General features: G+C 32.9%; 5 protein-coding genes and 2 non-coding genes across 13 annotated transcripts; 4 read left to right on the forward strand and 3 right to left on the reverse strand.

Annotated features, from left to right (window-relative positions):
• Positions 1-246: 246 nt before the first annotated feature.
• On the reverse strand, positions 247-4,701 carry LOC145945311 (uncharacterized). Of its 2 annotated transcripts, none has more exons than XM_083054231.1 (9): positions 4,262-4,701; positions 3,891-4,008; positions 3,606-3,821; positions 3,143-3,309; positions 2,632-2,981; positions 1,872-2,491; positions 1,042-1,550; positions 599-840; positions 247-498 (listed from the first exon to the last, which is right to left on the reverse strand). In XM_083054231.1, exons 2-9 carry the CDS (start codon positions 3,969-3,971, stop codon positions 335-337), a joined length of 2,349 nt encoding a protein of 782 aa, XP_082910357.1. In that variant the 5' UTR covers positions 3,972-4,008; positions 4,262-4,701; the 3' UTR covers positions 247-334. The 2 variants fall into 2 exon arrangements, with proteins under 2 accessions (XP_082910357.1, XP_082910356.1); XM_083054230.1 differs by having other exon boundaries at positions 3,891-4,080.
• A 1,384-nt stretch (positions 4,702-6,085) lies between these two features.
• On the forward strand, positions 6,086-7,851 carry Boca (LDLR chaperone boca). Its single transcript, XM_083054336.1, has 6 exons — positions 6,086-6,175; positions 6,438-6,674; positions 6,800-6,874; positions 6,994-7,154; positions 7,420-7,564; positions 7,631-7,851. Exons 2-6 carry the CDS (start codon positions 6,519-6,521, stop codon positions 7,688-7,690), a joined length of 597 nt encoding a protein of 198 aa, XP_082910462.1. The 5' UTR covers positions 6,086-6,175; positions 6,438-6,518; the 3' UTR covers positions 7,691-7,851.
• LOC145945372 (mitotic-spindle organizing protein 1) lies at positions 7,383-9,055 on the reverse strand. The gene is made up of 2 exons (XM_083054337.1): positions 8,773-9,055; positions 7,383-8,198 (listed from the first exon to the last, which is right to left on the reverse strand). Exon 2 carries the CDS (start codon positions 8,174-8,176, stop codon positions 7,931-7,933), a length of 246 nt encoding a protein of 81 aa, XP_082910463.1. The 5' UTR covers positions 8,177-8,198; positions 8,773-9,055; the 3' UTR covers positions 7,383-7,930.
• Positions 9,056-9,229: 174 nt separating this feature from the next.
• On the forward strand, positions 9,230-11,130 carry LOC145945309 (uncharacterized). Of its 2 annotated transcripts, none has more exons than XM_083054224.1 (4): positions 9,230-9,486; positions 9,657-10,032; positions 10,412-10,624; positions 10,980-11,130. In XM_083054224.1, exons 2-3 carry the CDS (start codon positions 9,689-9,691, stop codon positions 10,617-10,619), a joined length of 552 nt encoding a protein of 183 aa, XP_082910350.1. In that variant the 5' UTR covers positions 9,230-9,486; positions 9,657-9,688; the 3' UTR covers positions 10,620-10,624; positions 10,980-11,130. The 2 variants fall into 2 exon arrangements, with proteins under 2 accessions (XP_082910350.1, XP_082910349.1); XM_083054223.1 differs by having other exon boundaries at positions 9,234-9,486; positions 10,412-10,614; positions 10,980-11,120.
• Arfgap1 (ADP-ribosylation factor GTPase-activating protein 1) lies at positions 11,106-14,197 on the reverse strand. Of its 5 annotated transcripts, none has more exons than XM_083054221.1 (9): positions 14,046-14,197; positions 13,583-13,661; positions 13,207-13,488; positions 12,888-13,096; positions 12,589-12,700; positions 12,416-12,505; positions 12,066-12,125; positions 11,718-11,908; positions 11,106-11,612 (listed from the first exon to the last, which is right to left on the reverse strand). In XM_083054221.1, exons 2-9 carry the CDS (start codon positions 13,640-13,642, stop codon positions 11,396-11,398), a joined length of 1,221 nt encoding a protein of 406 aa, XP_082910347.1. In that variant the 5' UTR covers positions 13,643-13,661; positions 14,046-14,197; the 3' UTR covers positions 11,106-11,395. The 5 variants fall into 5 exon arrangements, with proteins under 5 accessions (XP_082910347.1, XP_082910343.1, XP_082910344.1 ...); XM_083054217.1 differs by having other exon boundaries at positions 12,589-12,703; XM_083054218.1 differs by having other exon boundaries at positions 12,589-12,703; positions 14,040-14,194.
• A 662-nt stretch (positions 14,198-14,859) lies between these two features.
• On the forward strand, positions 14,860-14,978 carry LOC145945744 (5S ribosomal RNA). The gene has a single exon (XR_014426911.1). It is a non-coding gene; the product is annotated as a 5S ribosomal RNA (ribosomal RNA).
• A 354-nt stretch (positions 14,979-15,332) lies between these two features.
• On the forward strand, positions 15,333-15,451 carry LOC145945733 (5S ribosomal RNA). The gene has a single exon (XR_014426901.1). It is a non-coding gene; the product is annotated as a 5S ribosomal RNA (ribosomal RNA).
• The last annotated feature ends 789 nt before the right edge of the window (positions 15,452-16,240 follow it).

Below are 16,240 nucleotides of genomic sequence, written 5' to 3' on the forward strand. Positions count from 1 at the left end.
CAGAAAACTCCGAGCGGTGGTACAAGTACAATATTTTACAACATTGTATACAATATTATATATTATACAATATTATACACTATCGTATAATATTGTATGAAATAATATTTTATAATATTGTATAATATATTATATTATATAATAGTATTTTATATAATATTGTATAATATATTGTACAACATTATATAATATATAATATTAATATAATATATTTATATTATATTTATATAATATATTATTTTAATAATAATATTTAATATATTATTTTACACAATATTGTATGTATAATATTGTACAATATTATATTATGTCATCATGTTTGCACGATGAAAGATCATAACTTTCGGGGTCGACCCCGTTTCCGAGGAGACGCAATTGGTCGAGTTCGTAGTCTCCGTCGCAGCATTCTCTGGGTATCGCTGTGTCCTTTCAGATGCTGCAGAAACAGCATTCTGGACTTGATCAGCTTCTTGCAGATGTGGCATCTGCGCAGTTGCTCTACATACACAACAATAGGATTAAGATTATTTCTCATCTGTTCTATATCAAAGTTTGTTAACAAATTAACTGCTTTTTTTTGTAATTTAGATACACATACCGGACTTTTTAGTCCCGTGTTGCAAACTGTGCGCCTTCAGCAAGGCTGAACTTGGGAACCATCGGCCGCAGTCCGCGCAATTGAGCTTCTTCGTCTCCCACGAAGAGTTGCCCTTTCGTCTTCGTCTTCTCTTCACTCTGGTCAGCGTATCGAGCTCACTTTTCGACGTGTCATCGTCATTCAGTTCCTCCTTCTCTTCCGTCGAAGTTGCTTCCTTCGAGCTCCACGATTTTTCCTGGGCTCTGTCACAAGAAAGTCTTAATGAGCATAATGTATTGACTTTTATTAATACACTATGAGATTTTACTAGAAAAAAAGTAGGACAGGAAACATGGCATCGTGATCTCCAAAAGAACAGATTCATGAAAGAATAGAAAGAAGTCTAAAAATCAATGATGAAATGTCTGCTATTGGGCCATACTTTGATGAACAAGATTTTCAACCTTTGCTTTTTCCTCTGATGATGCGTTATGCGAACGTGACGTGCTAGGGCCACGACTACGTCAAACTTCTCCTGGCAGATCTTGCAAGCGTATTGCTTCCTGATCTTTTGACTTTTCTCCTTGTCCTTCCTCTCAACGAGCCTCAAAGCGTTCGCCGGCGATTTCTGACAAATTCTAAGATGCGCGTCGAAAGGGCGTCGCAGCCGGAAGTTCCTGGAGCAATGTTTGCATTGCATTACGCCATTTGTCAGATCATCCTCGGATTGTTCATCGTCGTCGTCGTCGTCGTCGTCGTCGTCATCGTCATCGTCATCGTCATCATCATCATCATCATCCTCGTCCTCCTCCTCGTCGTCGCCATTGTCGGAGTCCGAGTCTCTCACCATAATAATCTCGTTTTCCTTATCACTGGAATACTTGTCCTTGCTGTCGTCCAAGGTGATCTCCACCACGTTGCGCTTTGGCTGCTTGTCTTCTTCGTCGGCATCCAAGTCGATCACTTCCACCACCTATCGAGCAAGTTCCAACACGTTAGAAACTGAGAATCGTAATGTTCAGTTATTTAAAAATATCTACATATGTCTAAATATATCTTTCTTCGAGATTTTGACTCTCCTTAGAAGGCTTCAATATCTAATTTCGCGATCTTTGGATAATATGAGCAATTATTGAAAGGTAATCAGAATGATTTGCAGCTATTAAGAATAAATTACAAATTAGACTAGTCCAATCGACCCAAAGATTGCAAAAATTTGGATATTGAAACCTTTGAGATGCGAGATTGTTATATGCGATAGTCTCTATTCATATACATATAACGATGCATTCACCTCTCGCCGCTTCTTCCGTTTGAGCTTCTTCATGTTAGGCGTCATCGTGACATCGTGCATATGTGTCGATGATAGACGACGTCGCCGTCTGCCGCGTTTTTTGTTGGTCAGCTCCTCTTCGCTCAACATCGACGCCGGCTGGATGATGATCTCCCCGTCGTCTCGGTTTACAGAGATCAATTGCTGCTTTCGCGATCGCTTGACCTTCAGCTGCGAAGTACTCGCTGTCATCGTCGTCGTCGACGGCGGCGAATCGGTCAACGTATCGATCAGCCGCTGTCGATCGTCCTCCGTGACGGAAACGCGTGTACGATTGTTGATCGGTGACATGTACAAGTCCAGTTCGTCCATGTCTTCGTTCGGCTCGATGCTCGTCGAAGAATCATGCAGAAAGTTCTGCGAGAACGATTCGTCATCTTGCAACTTGCTAGACTTCTGGTTGTCCTTTTCCGATGCCCTTTCACGAGAGGTCTTCAGATTCTGCAACGTCGTCTGAATATCGTCGAACGTTAGTTCCGAGTCAGACTGATCATCACCCTCTAAAAGAATGTATTGCACAGTCGAACGCTCTACCAGCTCATTTTCGGATTCGTTCTCCTGATTCTCATCCGATTGGTCGGCTAAAAAAAGTGTTTTTCAACCTTTATTTAATTACCTTTATAATAACATTTCATAAAATTAAATACACAGTGTTAAGAAAAAGCGTCACATATTTTGAGCAGATGGTACTTATTATAGAAGAATTTGCATTGATTTTTACCAATATTTACGGAATTGTTGTCCATCATGAAATACGTGATATCTGATTGCTCATCAGCGATGTGGATCCTATCGCTGGACGTTGAATTAATCTTGACAGAGTCATTATAGTTGCAGCTTTTATAACCGTGCACTATTTCATAGTCTTCTTCCTTCCCGACGCTCTTTTCACCACTAACGATCGACGTGTCGTGAGTGAAAATATTGTCATTCGCTTGCTCATTAACTTCCTCGAAATTCTCCTTGCGATAAAAAACCGGCGGTTGGGTAGTTATCAGTCGTTTCTTCATCTGCGATGGTTTCTTCACCGTTCGCACGGCTCCTTCACCTATCAGTCGCTCTACATCCGCTCTGCAAGTATATTTTTATTGTAATTTTTGTACAATCAATTTATGAAAACAAGAACAAAGAGAGAGACTAAATCAAGTGAAAATATATGAAACTAATCATTTTAATTGAAACTGGATTTCCAAGGATTAGTCTTTCGACTGAAACCAGATCGGTTTACTCACTTCATGAGAAATTGAAAATCATTCGGAGGCTCGCCAGATTCATTGTAAACAGAAACGGCAAATATCTCATCCGAGTCTTCCACAGCATAGAGAGCCAATTGTGTTCCCGCTGCAGTGACAAAAGTGGCGATTGTTTCCTCATCGCTCTCTTCTTCAATCTCGATGTCCTGTGTATTATATTCAATTGTTACGTAAATATTTTACGCTATATGTTACTACAAAGTTTATAAAACATATATATAATATATCATATTATATAAAATATATAAGATATAAGATATATAAAATATATAATATATAAGATATATATATGATATATAATAGAAAATATATTGTAATATAAAATATATACATATATTATTATTAAAAATAAATATAAATATTACTATTAAGCTAAAACAAATGAAATTTCAATGCATTGGCTTAAAAGCAAGCAAATACAAAGTAATTCCTAAATAAATACCCTCCAGGGTTCAGACATTGTCTCGCAAGTCCATTTGTCGTCGATCAAACTCTCTGTCAATGGAACGGAAACTCCATCTATGGATTCCTTGTAATCTACAGTCACTTTGTCGTAGGGTTCCAGATTCTCTTCGAAATACATAGTTGTATCTATCTTGCTCTTAATTTTGTCTGCCAAATATCCATTTGCATCCACGACTATCTCTTCGCCTACAATCTGCAAAAATGTTGAAACTTCAAGGATATTGATTTAAGAATACTATCGTCGACAAGATGAAGTTCTCACCAGACTCTCCTCAATACTATCCTCTTTCTTGATTATGCATTGTTCCAATTTATTATCTTGAAAGTTACCGATTGTGATCATCTCGTCGGACAGACATTCTTCATAAGAACGCAACCCACTGATAAATGACATTTTTTTAAGTAGTTCAATGAGACATTATCACTGTTATCATAATCATAGCAAATAATATCTGTAGACACATAAATGCAGACAAAGAAACATATAAAATAAATTGTATTTTATACGCAAAAATATATGTAATAGGCATATATATATAAATTATAAATTTTTATATTAAAATTTAGCCTAATATATTTTTATTTATATTATATAGATTTTTTAAAATTAAATATATATATATATATACGTACATTTTATTTATACAAGTAGTATGATCAACATTTTAATCGTTCTTACAATGTTTGTTAACGCGCAAGCAACTTCATTCATGATTAACAGTTTCTGTCAAAATACAGTGGCTTCGATCGAAGAGAATGATTTTTTAGGTTCCTGCTTATTGTTATCCTTTGAAAGAGACCGATAGAACTCTCAATTACATCGCTTCCTGCTTTAATACGTTGCGTAAATGTTGAATTTATAGGTTATGTTTACGCCGAAGAACAGATACGCGAGGAAAGATGATAAACGGACTCGCATACTCGCTCACGTATGTAAAATATTCTGTGTCCCTATGAGAAGATGTATGTCGCGTATAAAAGCTTCACAAGGCTCGCAATAATATATCAAACAACATAATATTCATTATACATGAGCGGAAACCGCTTGTGTGTGCGAGAACAACAATTGGAGTGTATTGTTAGAAAAAAAAAGAAATTACAATTTGTACCAACTGAACTGAAAAAACACCAGATTGCACTGCGATTGGTTATTGAATAGGGAATTTCTTTTGTCCCGAAAATTTTTCTATTTTATAACAAATCGTGTGACGTTCTGTTTTATGGCAAGTTTATAGTTGGCAAAAAACTTGTTTTTTTTTCATTTTAAACAAAAAACATTGGTTTTTTTTGTTTTTGTTTTTAAGCAAAGCGTTTGTTTTTAAGCAAAACGTTTTGAACAAAAAAAAAAAAAAAAAAAAAAAACGACGCTTTCATCTGTGTAATAAAAAATATTTTAATAAAAATATTTTAATTTTTAACAGTTATATTTTAATTGCGATATTTTAAACTTTATTGTTTCAAACTGTTTAAAACACAAAAACTGTTTAAGACAAAAATATTTAAAACAGTGTCCACTGTTTTGAACAAGTTTTAATTATACAGTTTTAAACACATTGTTTAAGTTTAAAACATGCCAACCCTAATTTATAAATATTTCTTGTTAAAAAACTCCCATTGTGTGTTCGGAAATCTCACTCAGAGAGAAAGTAGCTTCGAATTGGCCAATCAGGACAGAAAAAGCAAAGATTTCTTTATCCTGATTGGTCATACATTATTTTACCTTAGATAAGATTTCTGAACACATCCATTACTGGAATAATATCTATTCTCTATTTCTATTGGTGGTTATTTTCTATTTCTTTATCCTATTGGTGGATATTTTCTATTCCTTGTTCCTATTGGTGGATATATCTTCTATTTCTATTAATTCTATAGTTATTTTCTATAGTTTATTTTATAGTTATTTCCTGTTCTTCTTAATAGTTCTTCTTAATAGTTAATTTTCTATTCCCTGTTTCCATTGGTGGATTATTATTATCCCCACCACACAATGGGTGCATGCAGTACAACAACCGCTCACTGAGCGCTCAGTGAGCGACTGATCGTGATTGGTCTAAAGATTAAAATTTGCCAATCACGAACTGAGCGTTCAGTGAGCGATCGTGCTTCTGGATGCACCCAATGGCCTAGTTTACATCGAGCACTTGATACGCGTATCAAGTGCTCGATGTAAACTAAGGGTGATATTACATTTGTCGTACGACAAACTTTTGAAGCTCATTGATTGGCTACAAAATAGAGACTTCAGAAATTTTCTATACTGCAGCCAATCAATGCGCTTAAAAAGTTTGTCGTACGACAAATGTAATATCGGCCTAAGCCATTGGACGCGTTCAGCAGAAAAAGCAGCTTTGCAACTGTGTAAAATTCGTGAATCTGATTGGTGTATTCTCTTAGGTTCAGCTAAGATGAAGAGAATACACCAATCAGACTCACGAATTTTATAACAGTTGAAAGCTGCTTTTTCTGCTGAACGCAGTCATTGTAAACATACTACGTCAGAAATGTTCAACAGTCTTCCAACAATTTATGAGATTAACTGACGTGGTAATAAATTCGTTCTTTTTTAAAAATATTTTTATCGCTTTTTTTATTGTTAAAGTCAGAAATTTTCTAACTTTTTTATTTCTATAAATTATCTGCGTTATTTATCTTCGTCTGCGAGCCGGCGAAGATCGAACCTAATCTAACCTAACCTAACCTAACCTCAAAATATGCGAATATTGAAACAGTTGATTATTAAATCAAACAATTGATTGTTAATTAACATTCGAGCTAATCAAATATTTTCGAATTTTTGAATTTTCAGTAATATACTTGGAATGTTCATAGCACGTGTTCACGATAAATTATTCGTGGCAGATACGTGACTCCCTTCTTGCATGATAAAATGGAAGCAAAGATTGTTCTAAGCTTGTCTATACTCTTAATTACAATATTAGCATTGTCGATCGCTCAAGCTGAGCAAAAGAAGAAATCATGGCGGGACAAGGATATAAGAGACATGACGGAGGCTGATCTGGAGCATTTGCTGGATCAGTGGGAAGTACGGCTATTAAATTAATATCTTACAATTAGTTGGATTCTAATTAGCTTAGATTAAAGTTCGTTTGTTCTTTCTCTATATGAAAGACAAACCGAATAGATTTTCTAATAATTTTAATATTTTAGGAAAATGATGAACCTCTGGAACCCGATGAATTGCCAGAACACTTGCGACCCAGCCCAAAGATAGATTTATCTCAGGTAATGGATTGCCTTACTACATTTATTGTATGAAGATCTACGGCTGTCAATTTAATTGCAAATAATATGTGAATATATCGGTTCTTCAACACTCTTGTATAACATAATCTAATATATAGATAGATGCTACAAATCCAGATAGTTTGCTGAGAATGACAAAGAAAGGAAAAGGTGTTATGATGTTCGTGGACCTTAAGCCGGAAGTTTCAGAAGAGCAAGCCGAGGTTGTGATGCGTATTTGGCAGAGCAGTTTGCAGAACAATCATATTATTGCAGAGAGGTATTTTTATATTTATTCTGTGCACAGGATTTTGTACAGAAATTTATTTATTACTTTTCATTGAAAAATTTTTTCAATCATGTTAATTTATTATACATATATTTACAGAGATAAATAATGTATAATTTCATAAACATATAATGGATTAAATAATGCAGTTTCTGTTGTACTGTCATTAATTCATTTGATTCGTTTTACAAAAAGCATATAGATATTTAAAAATATAAAAATAGTGAAAATATTTTATTTTTCAAATTATGTACAGATATCCAATCAATACAAAACGTGTGATATACATGTTCCACGAAGGATCTCAGGCCGTTGATGCTAAAAATTACTTGCTGGAGCAACCTGAATTGTATCGTCTCACTCTTGAAGGACAAACTTTTTATAGTAATGCGCAGCAACAGGTAACAATATGCTGATAAATCTTAGTATTTATAAATTCTTTTATAAAACAATCTTGATCTCTTCAGGAGGCAGCTAACGAGTCAATAAGAAAGCAAAGTGCAAAATGGAGCAAGGCTGAATTGTAATCTCGAAACATTCCTACATTTTTCTTTTCAAATATTTTCTGTTTTCAAGTGATTTTTTTGTACAAATAGTATATATTTCCAATACTTATACATAATTTTTTTTTTAAATATGCACTGTGCATTCATAAACGCGTATCATTAATAAAACGGCTCATCACATATATTTAAAAACATTTATTGAATAACACAAGTTCTATAGAATGTGTGGAAGAGCAACAACGGTGTCATACTTGTTTGGGTTCACTTGGTCGTGCTTGTTTTACTGGCGGTGGACTCCAGCTGCGCGTCGTTCATCGCTTTGACCTCTCGCTGGAGCTCCTTCACCACAGTGGCGAGGGCATGTGGATTCACTCCGTTTTCGCACAGTCTGATGCAAATGCTCAGGGTGGTAGGATCGAGATTCGTGTTCAGCAGCTTGGAGATCTGGTACAAAGTTTGGAACGTCTTACGAGCGGCATTCACCTGGTGATTCACAGGCTCCGGCATGCTGGCTCGCTTCCGTTCCTTTCTATAGAAATAGATAAAACACTCGTATTACACAAGATGTTTCTTTAATTCACTTGCATTTATTTGGAATAAGAATTTTATTTCATCAACAGGTCTTAATACATATAAATATTTCTTTAAATTTTTCAGTGTCTGATTTATATATATTTTGTAGAAAAGTAATATGTTCTCTTTAGATCTTTTTGCACTTTCTTTTTTATTTTGAATTTTGAACACCAGCCAATGTTAAAAAATAAATAAATTTATATATATATATACACCAGGTGTCCCATTTTAAAGGACCCACTCAAATATCTCATTGTCAGAAATAATTATATATAAAATAATTTGTTTCAGATAACACTCAATGCAAACTATCTTAATATTAATTTCAAAGAAAAGTGAATAAATATATATAATTGATTTAATTAAAATTCCTTACACTGTCTTTCTAAAGATAAAGAACAGTTTTTAGGAATAAACAAAATAGGTTAGGTTCTTAATTAATCAAGCTTTCCTTATTTAGAAACTTGAGTAAGTATTAAATATAATAATAAGATTGTTACTGCTCTCTTTTTCACGATTCAAATACTCACTCGTCGATGTTAGACAGCTTTATAATACAATATCACAAACATTCGTCGCAAAAAGAGGATTGTCAAGTCCCGAGAAGCTTGTAAATAAATAATAGAATTACAGATGCACCAAGTCATTTGATCGACCAATCAGGTGGGAAGAGGCAAGATTACTCTTGTTCCGATTGGTTGATGCTTCGAATCCTTCGATTAGCCAATCAGGACGAAAAAGGCAATAATTTAATTTAAGTTCCCGGAGCTGTCGATGTGCGCGGTGCGTTCGACTTTTAACCTTCAAGTGGCGCCGCGTCACGCGGTCGGAATTCGGCGTTCGGCGCGCGGAGTGGGGGGGCTGTGGTGGGGGGTGAGAGTGGGGGGACGCGCGCGCCGGTGCGCCGCGCACGTGAGAGCGCGCGCAACCCCCCACTCTCACCCCCCACCACAGCCCCCCCACTCCGCGCGCCGAACGCCGAATTCCGACGCGTGACGCGGCGCCACTTGAAGGTTAAAAGTCGAACGCACCGCGCACATCGACAGCTCCGGGAACTTAAATTAAATTAAATTATTGCCTTTTTCGTCCTGATTGGCTAATAAATTATAAAATTATGTATTACTTGAATATTCATATATTTTGTTGCAGAATCTAAGTATCCATAGTTGAATATGTATCTGCCTACAAAGATTCCCTTCGAAATAATCTTGATTTAATTTAATCGACTCGTCGATGAGAAAAACGTAAGTTATCGTTATTATTAGTAAAATTTATAGATTTTTTAAATGAAATTTACATAATATTACTATATATTTATATTTAGAGTGACTTATTTCTAATTATTTTTTCGAAATGTCTATGAGTATCAGAAAATCCTTTGGAATAAATTTTTACATTATTTATATTCTTCCAGTAATTTGCCAAAAATTGTTTACAAGGATTAAAATGGAGACGAGGAGCAGCAAAACTACAAAAAAGGGCAAGAAGAACCCTCCCTTAAGTAACAAGGAAGACATGATTTCATTATTGAACGCTCTATTCAAGTACGGATATTCTGATCTTTCTTCCACTGTACTGCCAGACATGTCTGAGGAGGAATGTCATTCTGCGATACAGTCCGCATTTGAACGGGCAAAGGTTGCTATTAATAAGAAGCCTTCGATAATTGATTGGTTAAACAGTGGTATATTTGGCAAGGATGAATGTAATATAACTTTGGCGTTGCTATTTATTGGATTGTACGAGCAGCATCCATTGTCTGAAGAAGAAAATCAAGAGTGTGACTTTAGGTACGATGTAAAGATTTTTTAAAATTTCTCTTTATACACATATTTTTATGTATTTTTATTTTTTAAATTCTTTTTTGCATCATTTTTATAATGTGTGATATTTATTTATATATATTTAACATTATATATAGTATCCCATTTTTAAAAATCCAGAATTGACCTCTTTTAATGATTTTAGTTCAAATTCAAGATTATCATCTTCTTTTCCCTTCAAAACCAAACAATTTTGAAACATTATTTTTTAAAACGCTATGTTTTTAAAATATTTAAACATATTTTTTAAAAATGGGACACTATATATATATATATATATATATATATATATATTTTTAGACCCATAGAAGTTGAATACTTGACGATAATTGATATTTTTTTGCAGGGAAATATATTTTTTTCTTTACAAGATGACAACAAATCAAACTGCACCACAACTTTCACATAACTCTGCAAAGATCTTGCATAAAATATTATCAGAATTAACAGATAAGGTGTGGCCAAGTATTCAGCCCGAACTTCTCGAATATTTAAGCAATATACATATTTACAGCAGATCTGAAGTCAGGAGAACATATTCAGGAAGAAGTTAGTTTCTGTTAGTTTAACTCCATTATATTAATCCTTAGATACCTTTCTTTCTCTCATTCCAATTTTATAATTTTCATAGCGATTTTTTTTTTAATATAATGCATTTATTTCTCAATTAACATTATATATTTGTTTCGAATGTACAAAATAGAGAAAATACTTTATTTATATTTATATTATATTGTAACTTTTAAATCACGAGGTACAACATATTGTGTATAATATAACCAATATAATTAATTGCAAAAGTGTCTCAGATTTCACATATGTATTTGTGTTATTACTAAATTTGGGTATCGAAGGACTAATTTTAGGACTGAGAAAAGCTATCAAAAATTAACTTTTATCAATTATTCTTTCAGGAATTCCGAAGAGGAAAGCAGCAAAGAACTGCTTGTCCTAGAACTACATGTGATTTTAATTTTTGGCTATAATTTTTAAATTCTTTTAATCTAAAATTTTGGACTTTAAAGTTTTAAAATTCCAAAAAGGATTGTGAAATTTAAGAAATAGGTAATTATCATTTGTTTTATCTTGAAAGCTTATTGGCATGTTAATAATTTACTTAATTGAAAATTTACTTGATTAAAAATCAATGCGACTTATCGTATTTCGAATTAATAAATAAAAGTGAATTAGTATTTTACGAGTATTAGGAGAGTGGATTGCTTTATGAGAAACATGTATCCGTCTTTTCTCTTTAATTCGTCAAAATTAATATGTATCGATATTTTTTTTCTCTAATTCGCGCTGAATTCGCGCTTATATTCATTTATAATTAATTGTTTAGTATTTCCCAGGCGTCGTCTTCCGCTTTAGAGTTCCAATTTTGTTGTGCTTTATTGTCTGTTTCAAAACTAATCAGTGATTCTTCCTTTTTCTCTGCCTTTGACTGTCTCTTCGATGTTACCGTCTTGCTTGCTTGCTTCGTGTCATTGTTCCAATCCCAATCGCAATTTGACGTATTGGACAAACTTCCAGTAGAAATATTATTCCTAAAATAAATTATGCAGAAAAAAAAATTTAATATCCATTAATAAGATTTAATTAATGAGAAATTATATTTCTATTTTATTATTAGAAATTTCAAAGCAACTTACTTCGAACTGGAGCTTCTCACAAGAGATGATTTTTCATTGGAGCGATTTGACTGCATCGAATCGCTATTCTGATACGCATTGGGGCACTTGGGGGAACATTGATACAGATCTGTCGAATCGTACTGCTTTTGTTCGGCTGAATTGGTCCCGGCAATGTCACCCCATCCCCCTCGTCTAGTTATGTCCCCTACCTACGCATTAATTTCTCTTAAACTTCTGAATTTTTAACTGTTCTTAAATTTGATCCTTATAATTAACTTCTTAATTATATGTACACAATTGAGTTTTAACATAAAAATCAAATAATAGTAACAAAAGGGAAAGCAAATGAAAGCATGATTTTTGTACCTTTGTAACTAAATGATTAACCTGGCTGCCAACGTCTTCTAACAATGTGCCGTCGCGTACCTAATAACGTAATGAGAAAAAAGAAAAATAAAACAAAAAAGTATAGTTTTTAAAAATATTAAAAATTAAATTAAGTCTGTTATTTAAGATAAAAACGATTAAAAGTAAACCTACGAAAATAATTAATAATCAATATCGCGTTAATAAACAGAATTGTCAATATTATTAAAATTAAACTTAATGCAAGTGACTTAAATATAATTTTAATAGAATTTCTCCAATATTAGTCGCTACTCCATTCTTAAATTAGTTTAGATTTTCAAGAATTTTCCTGCATTTTTAACACTTGCCTTTTGTGTCGCGAGTCCACCGATCTTGATAGCATTTTCAGTAGCTTTGCTTGCTATTTTCGATGCCGAAGAAGAGAATATTGACCAACCCTGCAAAATTAACAAATAATAATCCGATTATTTCATTAATTATACAATTACAAAAATTTTATAATCAAGTTTAAAAATCATACAGTCGCTAACGAAGATACTGCGGTGTCGAATAATTCCTGAGATGAACTTTTAGGCGGTGGATCCATCTGATAACCGAAGCCACCATATTTGCCGCCTCGACTTGGTGGAATGCTACTGAAAAAAAAATTTAGAAACTTTATTGTGAAATTGAATTAACAATTAAAATATATCTAATTTTAAATTCATTTATTCTCTTGATTTTTTTGCATTATTCCTTCATCTGCTAATACTAATATAAGAGATTTGAAACTACAGAAATGTGTTTTTCTGATGAGATACAAAAAATGAGTGTACTTACTCTGGACGATTGGCGTTTTCACTCTGTCTTCTCGTAAAGAAAGATTCCGTTTGTGACTTTAGGCTGTTGGAATCCATATTTTGATAAAAAGAGGACAAATCGCTCTGATACGAATACTCTTGCCTGCTTTCAGTGAACATTGAGGACTCGAAATCCTTCGCTGCTGAACTGCTGGGGCTCCAAGGTTCTCCACGTGCCAAAGTAGCGATCTAAGAGAAGAGAAATGTATGTTTAAGAGATGAATAACGAGATGAAAACTGGAATGGCCTCGTTCAACCATTCGCCATCATGTAGAATTACGTTCAACAAACCTTCTTACCTTGTCCCTGTATAATGCTGCCGCTTTTGTATTGTAACGCTGTGAGATAGACATGGACTCATCCCAGTCGGGTTGACTCTCGAAAAATTCTCGAGCGGTTCTGTTACCACCTACTTTCATCTTCTCCAATTCCACGTCCTTCCACTTGTCCATAGAGACAGAGCGGACGAATGACAGGTGTACGCCTAAGCCACGATGCTTGCCCGAACACTCCAGGCATATCCAGATACCATATGTCACAGATACCCATTGTGGATTGTGGCTGCCGCATTCAAAGCATTTCTGCAAAACATACGTTTCAAATTGTTATTTATTTAATTTTTATTCGCAAAGGAAAGAGCATCGCATTAATGTTTTATTCCATTTTCAAGCTTACGTTATTCTCATCCCTCAGCTTTATTTCACCCAGCACTCGTCGTGTCTTTGGACTGGCCATGGTCAGTTGTCAAAAGATTCTGAAATGCGAAACAAGTACAGCGTCAATTAATGTAGCAGCAATTTCCTAATTCGTATTTTTAATTGTAATTGAAATTCAATGTGCAACACAGATAGGTAAGTGAATTTTTTATCAAAAGTATAAGAAAGTATTTATAACATTGAGTTCAAGATTATTTCAATTATTAATAAGCTAAATTAATAATTATTATTAATTTTGAAATATTATTATTGCTAATAATTAAAACATGTAAAATAGAAAGAATACTCCAGGTCGAGAATATAGGGTTTAAAATTTGAAAAATTATAATTATTTCCGCGAAATAATTATTTTCTCTTCGAATTTCGATACTCTCAAAATTATTTAACAAGGATTCCAAAATGGAATCGACACAAACATTTACCACAGAGCCATTACATATCAAAAGATCCTTCCAACAGGATGGAAAAAGTAGATTCTACGTAGACATATTGCACGAAAGTCGGACACGATCGACACGATTTTTGCGCTTGGGAACGTGTGACGTCATCTGACGTCATAAGGAGTTTAAAGCTGTCATCCGCGAGAGGTCATCGCGTCCGCTCGCGATCGATTTAAATCGATTCGTCTCGATCGATTAGTTCGATATATGATGTTTCGATGAGTCGAAAGAAATTTTGGGACGCAGTCGATTATAAAATGGCGCAGATATACGCGAAGCATAAATAAGTTCTTTTCCGCGATTTTCTTCTCGCAGAGTTAGAAGGTAAGACATTACATACTTGCAACGTCATTTAATTACTTTTTTCCGGTAACGATACAACGTTACAAATTTTATTAAATTCTTTTTGAAATTATGATAAACAATCATATCCAAATAAAATTTTATTTTAAATCAAATAATTGTAAGTCAAATTATGCAATTTCTGCTTTATTTACCCTTTTTGAGCAAGATCTTAAGCAATAAGGAGTTTTATGTCATGTTTTTGAAAACAAATTTTTTTGCCACTCAACATATAAGATTTGAAACTATTGTAATATACTTTATATCGATATGAACAATATATATTTATGTCCATATAGCAAAATATATTGTACAAATATTTGGGAGATATCTAAATATTCATACTTTCGTAACACAAATATATCGTTATGAGTGACAATAAAAATTCATTTTATTTACAATTATTTTAAATCTTTCAAACTCTATTTCTCTACTAACTAAAAGAAATATTCTTGTCAACAGTCATACGGCGTTTAAAGCACCAGTTCTCGTCCGATCACTGAAGTTAAGAAACGCTCGGCATGGTCAGTACTTAGATGGGTGACCGCTTGGGAACACCATGTACCGTTGGCACAATCTTCTTTTTATCTTTTTTTTTTCTTTGCTAATTCAATCGTAACAATAATGATATATTTTTTGTTTTAAATATTGTATGTATTTTTTTTGTTTTAATTATTGTATGTATATCTCTGTTTATTCACACTAATAGTGTGATATCAGTGATCGGACGAGAACTTTTTTGTTTTTTAATTGAGCTTTATTTAGATTGATTTAATTATGTTCAGTAAATGAAAATCATTTAGATGAAAGGTCTATATTATATAATATAAATTGAAGTTCCTGCCTCACGGGCTCAACCTTCAGCTTTTTATAAGTGTTACAGTTTAAAAACTATCTATTTCTCTACTAACTAAAAGAAATATTCTTGTCAACAGTCATACGGCGTTTAAAGCACCAGTTCTCGTCCGATCACTGAAGTTAAGAAACGCTCGGCATGGTCAGTACTTAGATGGGTGACCGCTTGGGAACACCATGTACCGTTGACACAATCTTCTTTTTTTCTTTTTTTTTTTTTGCTAATTTAATTGTAACAATAACGATATATTTTTTGTTTTAAATATTCTATGTATTTTTGTATTATTATTTTGTATTATAGTTTATAGTATAAAATATTTTTCAAAAATATATAAAAAATGTATGTCCTAAAAATATTTTCAGAATATATCAGATAACGAGATATATCTTCAAATATGACAAATTTATTCATAATTTAGTATCTGATTCAAGTTTTAAATATATTTTACTATGCAAGTGTATTATATATTTTAAAAATGCAAATATAAAATTTATAACTCTCCTAAATATAGTTTTATCTCTTGAATAAAGAAAGTATATTTAATATTGATATATATGCGTATATCTCTATATGTTTATATACTATGCGTTATAGCAAATTGATTATGCAGTATACAATTTTTATTGTAATTATTGGTAATTAAAAAAAGTGAAAATGTTATGCGAGTAAAGAATGCTTATAAAAGTCATTTAATTTTTTTACAAGACTTGAATAGACATTCTGACAAAATATTTCGTAATATCTGTATATATCTAACTATATTTACACTACATATAATATATCACACTATAATACTATAATATATAGTATATCACACTATATAGCTCACTATAATGTTGCTATAATTATTATTAAATTGAAAGTAATTAATTGATATAAGTAAAAAGTTTAAATAAGCCATTTTGATGTAATAAATATATTTAAAATTATATTAAAATCTCTTATATAATTAATAACATGTAATGAATATATATATATA

The sequence above is a fragment of the Prenolepis imparis genome, unplaced genomic scaffold, assembly GCF_030444845.1.
Source record: "Prenolepis imparis isolate NDT839.2.m4 unplaced genomic scaffold, iyPreImpa1.0 SCAF_14, whole genome shotgun sequence".
Classification (NCBI taxonomy): domain Eukaryota; kingdom Metazoa; phylum Arthropoda; class Insecta; order Hymenoptera; family Formicidae; genus Prenolepis; species Prenolepis imparis.